Raw genomic sequence first — 5861 nt, forward strand, 5'->3', positions numbered from 1 at the left:
TTGCCACGTGTGAAGCTAGGGTTTGTGGTGTTCCAAAGAGTTACAAGGTTGAGGGGAGTGTACCGATCATGATTTAGTAGTCCTATGCAGTTACTGTTGAACTTACTTTATCTGGTAGAATGTGCCTTGTACTTCAAGCTGATGATACGTCCCGTATAGTGGATGAACTCCGAGTCATTGGCCGGGCCCACCTGTGGCTACTGGGCCGAGTTTGTCCTTCCTGACTATACCCTGGGGTCGTGGCATCGTCAATTTCAACACGCAGGAGTAGGAAAGAAAAATACAGAAATGAGATCTCATGACATGCATAATTATACAAGAAATAAAAAGACAAGAATGTGTAATAGATGTTGTTTTGTTGTGTCCATGGTTTGTGCAAAAATACTACATGTGAAACGATCTAGAGCACACGTGGGGTGCCATGTTGGTGTCACGCGTCTCGATTGGCTATGTAGTAGCACTTCACTCCCTCTTATGCCACATCATGTACCCAAGTTTGAGATATCAACTTGATGCATGAAAGTGAACTTCATGGACAACTTCTTGTATCAACGGTGCAATTTACTCCTTTTTAATCATGCAAACCAATGATACCCGCCACAATTCATGGTGGGTGCTACACCACTAGAGAAGGACCTGAAATATTTCAGTGTCTTGGAACACACTGTCTCCTTCAAGAAACATGAGGTGTGCGCACATTTTAGATGGCCTATTTACTAAAAAAAAGAATTTGTTAAGCAATATGCAAATTATTACTAAGTAGTAGTAGCAAAAAGAATTGAGAGAGATAGAGTGATAGCAAAAAAAAAAGAGTGAAGCAAATTGATATTGCTGGATTCTTGTACTAGTATTAAGACCGGTCGTGCTAATCATGGCGTTACACTGGAATGGTTGACCACACGCAAACGGCCGGGAACACCGAAAACTCCTCCGCGGTTTCAACACCGCACTCCTTGCTCCCGCGACCAGTTTCAACTCTATGCTCAGCGAGTCTGCAAGGGTCCAAGGATTTCCCTAGCGTCACTGCATGAGGACGTGCGGTGTTTGACTTGATCCGCACATAGCCGCGTGACTCACTCTACACATATGCGTACACTCTCTGCCTAGCTAGCCAGCCAGGCAAATATTCTAATCCCATCAACGAAAAATCCAGGAACGGACGAGCATAAACTCGCTACGAAGCAGCCACTGCACCCCCCATCCATCAACCCCAAAGGTCAGAGCTCACTAGTCAGAGCCCCCTCCGTCGATCGATCGTGCTCGTGCTCGTGCTCTTCACTCACCGCGTCACCCAAGTCCACTCCCCAGCCAGTACTGTCCCAATCCCCCGCGGCTCGATCGACGACCCGCGTATATAAACCATTGGTTGTTTCCCTCCACTACACCGGCCCAGGCGACCGATTGAGATGGCGGAGGAGTGGTGGGGCTCCGCACGAACCGGCGGCGACGCGCTCTCGGCGTGCTCCGCGACCCCTGCCGGGTCAGAGATCAGCGGGAATTCGGGGATGAGTTCGGGGCCTGCAGGTCTACCGGACTCCGCCGCAGCCGCCTCGCCGTTCTTCCTTGCTGATCCGCAGATGGATTGGACGCAATCCTTCATGTAAGTAGGAATTAAATCGTTCTTGTATTAGCTAGGCTAGCAACCCTCGTCTCCATTTCGTTGACTCCGTAGTCCTTAATGATACCCCTCTGAGTATCTCGGTCTCGTGCATGGCTAGCAGGGCCGCGAAAGTAGGGGCAGGGGCCGACGCTCCGACGAGCTTCAACGCGTTGCTCCACCTGCAAGGAGACGCGAGCCGCCAGTTCCTGCTCGATCAGGCGGAGCATCCGCCTCCCGTTCTGGCTACCCCGTACACCGACCGCGCGTCGCATCAGGGGTCCGTGTACGCGGACGGCCTGTACGGCTCCAGCTTGGCCAGTAGCTACGGTGACACGCATGCTGCCGCGACGACGAAGCCGTTCTCGCAGCAGCAGCAGCAGCACCAGTTCCCAGATTTCTTCAGCTCGACGGGGCTCTTTGGCGCGCCGGCTCCGACCCAGAGGGCACCGCAGCCTCTCCTGCAGGCTCTAGAGCCCAAACTCCTCAAGGTATTCGCATAGCTAGCACCTACTACTTACTGATTGCACTTTGCACGCATGAAGTTATGATGAACTAGGGTTCCTTCTGACATGGTTTCTGAATTTGGATGCAGTCCAGAACTGAACCTGCGGCTCAGGACGCCTGCTCGTCGTCATCGGCGACGAGAAGGAGCAGTGCCGCCCATCCGGCGGCGAAGAAGCCCCGGACAGAGACGCCGTCACCGATGCCGACTTTCAAGGTACGCGCGCACCGGCCGGTGGCGACCCCATATTGCCATATAGTACAACTGATCGTTCTTCCACATATATGTGTCACGTCAGTTCAAATATATTTATTCTCTCTGGCATCAAGTGATCGAGCTATAAGCCTATAATGCCTACTTGATATATTGCTTTTGAATAGAATTTGCCGTGTGTCTGTCTGGCAGGTGAGGAAAGAGAAGCTCGGGGACAGAGTCACCGCGCTCCAGCAGCTGGTCTCGCCTTTTGGAAAGGTTTCCTTTCCACCCTCCTACTTCCTTTCTGTTTTTCCCTCCATTATTAGCTTAGTAGACTACTTAACTTTCTTTTAGCTTCTGTTTGTACTATATTGCTCTGCAATTCGTGTGTAAGTTGCTGAGTATTTGCACCTTTTTGATCGATGCCCGGCCCTTTAGACGGACACGGCATCGGTTCTCCACGAGGCCATCGGATACATCAAGTTCCTTCACGATCAAGTTGCCGTGAGTACCAAAATTCCCTAAGCAACCCCTAGCTCATTATAGATGCTCCAAGGCTCCAAGCTTTGTTTTCGCTTACTTATTGCAGATTCCCAAACAGCTAGCACAAGTAATATTTTCATGATGCACACGCCATTAACTGGGTTTTTCTCTGCATGCAGTCTCTCAGCTCTCCCTACTTCATCAGGTGTAGTGGCGGTCCGGTGCAGCTCCAGCACAAACAGGTACCAGTATATTGCTATTGCAGCGCTGTTTCCTCAATTTCCTCTCACTTATGAATTGCATTTTTCTCATGAACTAGGCTTCCGATGGCGACGCCGGCGAGGCAAAGGAGGATCTGCGGAGCCGTGGCCTGTGCCTTGTCCCGGTGGCGAGCACTTACACGATGGCTAGCGAGACGGCAGCACCGGAGTTCTGGCACCCTACCTTCGGAGGCACGTTTCATTGATTCTAATAAGATCCGTAGACATGCAAGTAGTATCTAGCACATTATAGCCACTCAGCTAGGCAGTTATGCATATATATGTGTGTGTTTGTGTGTCGGCTAAGCAATGTATACTCATGGTCTCATGCCACACCACTAAATCACATTGTTGAAGCAAAAGCGAGAAAGGCTTTTAAGCAATCAGCAATGTGCGGACAAAGTCAAATCATGTGTATATATTGAATCGAAGAAAAACTGAAGAGCGGTAAAAAAGGAAATAAACTTGAAAAGAATTATATGCACTAGGAACTTAGTAAAACGGAACTACTCCCTCCGTTCCTAAATATTTGTCTTTTTAGAGATTTAAAATGGACTTTCACATACAAATGTATATAGACATATTTTAGAATGTAGATTCACTCATTTTGCTCCGTATGTTGTCACTTGTTGAAATCTCTAGAAAGACAGATATTTAGGAACGGAGGGAGTATTTTGCACATGACACTTAACTTTCCGATCCTTGCAACGATTGATGATCCAAAGTCCAGCTCCAAGCAGCGGATGTGACGAAAGAACGCGGTGAATCGTAGTATAAAAATCGTCCAAACAGTATCGGGCGTGTAGCATTGCTCTTAGTAAAATGCATATTTTTGTGTGAATTATATCCACAGTCCTTAAACTTGAGCGGTGCACTTGCTTTTTTTTTCCTTTTTCCGAAAGGGGGTTAAACCCCTGGTCTTTGCATCATCATGGTCCTCAAACTCAAAAGGGCTATTTTGGTCCCTAAACCCAGGTTTGTACCTTACTTTGGTTGAAATCACAATCTTTTTGGCAACTCTGGAACACGTGGACATGGATGATGACCTGAGTTATTGACGTGGCATCCACTATGCCAGGGGGAGCAAGTTCCCCAGCTACGAGACTGTTCAGTAGCATATTTGTTTCGCATTTTGCCCTCATTGTTCAACGAAGCATACTCATTTGGCCTATGTTTCCATTATGAACTCTAGAGGAAAAGAAGGGGTGTGGTGACACTGGGGATCGTCGAAGGGAGACAGATTGGTGACTTATGGACTGGAATGTCAGAGATAGGTGGGGAATACTGCTACCTCTTGAGCTTGTGTTGGTTTTCCCTTGAAGAGGAAAGGGTGATGCAGCAAAGTAGCGTAAGTATTTCCCTCAGTTTTGAGAATCAAGGTATCAATCCAGTAGGAGACGACGCACAAGTCATTGAATACCTGCACAAACAACCAAGAATGCAACCAACATGATAAAGGGGTTGTCAATCCCTTCACGGTCACTCGCAAAAGTGAGATCTGATAGAGATAGATAAACGGTAAAGTAAATATTTTGGTATTTTTTGGTGTATAGATTGGAAAGTAAAGATTGCAAAATAGTAGATCGGAAACTAGCAAGATGTAAACGAGATTCAATAATATGGAAAAGAGACCCCGGGGCCCATAGGTTTCACTAGTGGCTTCTCTCGAGATAGCAAATATTACGGTGGGTGAGCAAATTACTACCGAGCAATTGATAGAAAAGCGCGTAATTATGATGACATCTAAGGCAATGATCATGAACATAGGCATCACGTCCGTGTCAAGTAGACCGACTCCTGCCTGCATCTACTACTATTACTCCACACATCGACCACTATCCAGCATGCATCTAGAGTATTAAGTCCATAAAGAACGGAGTAACACATTAAGCAAGATGACATGATGTAGAGGAATTAACTCAAGCAATATGATGAAAACCCCATCTTGTTATCCTCGATGGCAACAATACAATACGTGCCTTGCTGCCCCTACTGCCACTGGGAAAGGACACCGCAAGGTTGAACCCAAAGCTAAGCACTTCTTCCATTGCAAGAAAGATCAATCTAGTAGGCCAAACTAAACCAATAATTCGAAGAAACTTGCAAAGATATCAAATCATGCATATAAAAATTCAGAGAAAAACCAAATAATATTCATAGATAATCTTGTTCATAAATCCATAATTCATCGGATCTCGGCAAACACACCGCAAAAGAGTATTACATCGAATAGATCTCCAAGAACATGGTATTGAGAATCAAAGAGAGAGAAGAAGTCATCTAGCTAATAACTATGGACCCGAAGGTCTGTGGTAAACTACACACGCTTCATCGGAGAGGTAATGGTGTTGATGTAGAAGCCCTCTGTGATCGAATCCCCCTCCGGCAGATCGTCGGAAAAGGCCCCAAGATGGGATCTCACGGGTACAGAATATTGAGGCGGCGGAAAAGTGGTTTCGTGGCTCCCCCTGATGTTTTTAGGCTATAAGAGTATATATAGGCGAAGGAACTAGGTCAGGGGAGCCACGAGGGACCCACGAGGGTGGGGGGCGTGCCCTACCCCCCTGGGCGCGCCCTCCCTCCTCGTGGCTTCCTCGTTATGTCTCTGACTTCATCTCCAAGTCTTCTTATTGCTTTCGGTCCAAGAAAGATCATCGCGAAGGTTTCATTCCGTTTGGACTCCGTTTGGTATTCCTTTTCTGCAAAACTCTAAAATAGGCAAAAAAACAGAAACTGGCACTGGGCCCTTGGTTAATAGGTTAGTCCAAAAAATAATATAAAATAGCATATTAAAGCCCATTAAACATCCAAAACAGATAAT

The 5861-nt window shown here is 47.0% G+C and overlaps 1 protein-coding gene across 3 annotated transcripts; it reads left to right on the top strand.

Moving 5' to 3' along the window:
- The first annotated feature begins 1117 nt into the window (after nucleotides 1-1117).
- LOC123095450 (transcription factor bHLH112) lies at nucleotides 1118-4404 on the top strand. 3 transcript variants are annotated; one of them, XM_044517029.1, is made up of 8 exons: nucleotides 1118-1600; nucleotides 1719-2088; nucleotides 2193-2318; nucleotides 2508-2573; nucleotides 2736-2801; nucleotides 2960-3022; nucleotides 3100-3232; nucleotides 4233-4404. In XM_044517029.1, the coding sequence occupies exons 1-8, from the start codon at nucleotides 1407-1409 to the stop codon at nucleotides 4286-4288; spliced, it is 1074 nt and encodes a 357-aa protein (XP_044372964.1). In that variant the 5' UTR covers nucleotides 1118-1406; the 3' UTR covers nucleotides 4289-4404. The 3 variants fall into 3 exon arrangements, with proteins under 3 accessions (XP_044372964.1, XP_044372965.1, XP_044372966.1); XM_044517030.1 differs by having other exon boundaries at nucleotides 1130-1600; nucleotides 1722-2088; XM_044517031.1 differs by lacking the exon at nucleotides 4233-4404 and having other exon boundaries at nucleotides 1136-1600; nucleotides 1722-2088; nucleotides 3100-3751.
- The last annotated feature ends 1457 nt before the right edge of the window (nucleotides 4405-5861 follow it).

Source organism: Triticum aestivum, chromosome 1B, assembly GCF_018294505.1.
Source record: "Triticum aestivum cultivar Chinese Spring chromosome 1B, IWGSC CS RefSeq v2.1, whole genome shotgun sequence".
NCBI lineage: Eukaryota > Viridiplantae > Streptophyta > Magnoliopsida > Poales > Poaceae > Triticum > Triticum aestivum.

Bases quoted from the DNA above. Each gene is read 5' to 3' on its own strand.
- LOC123095450 (XM_044517029.1), top strand. From the start codon at position 1,407: ATGGCGGAGGAGTGGTGGGGCTCCGCACGAACCGGCGGCGACGCGCTC. The intron at 2,574-2,735 runs GTTTCCTTTCCA...CCGGCCCTTTAG, and splicing joins TGGTCTCGCCTTTTGGAAAG to ACGGACACGGCATCGGTTCT. The intron at 3,233-4,232 runs GCACGTTTCATT...TATGAACTCTAG, and splicing joins CTGGCACCCTACCTTCGGAG to AGGAAAAGAAGGGGTGTGGT.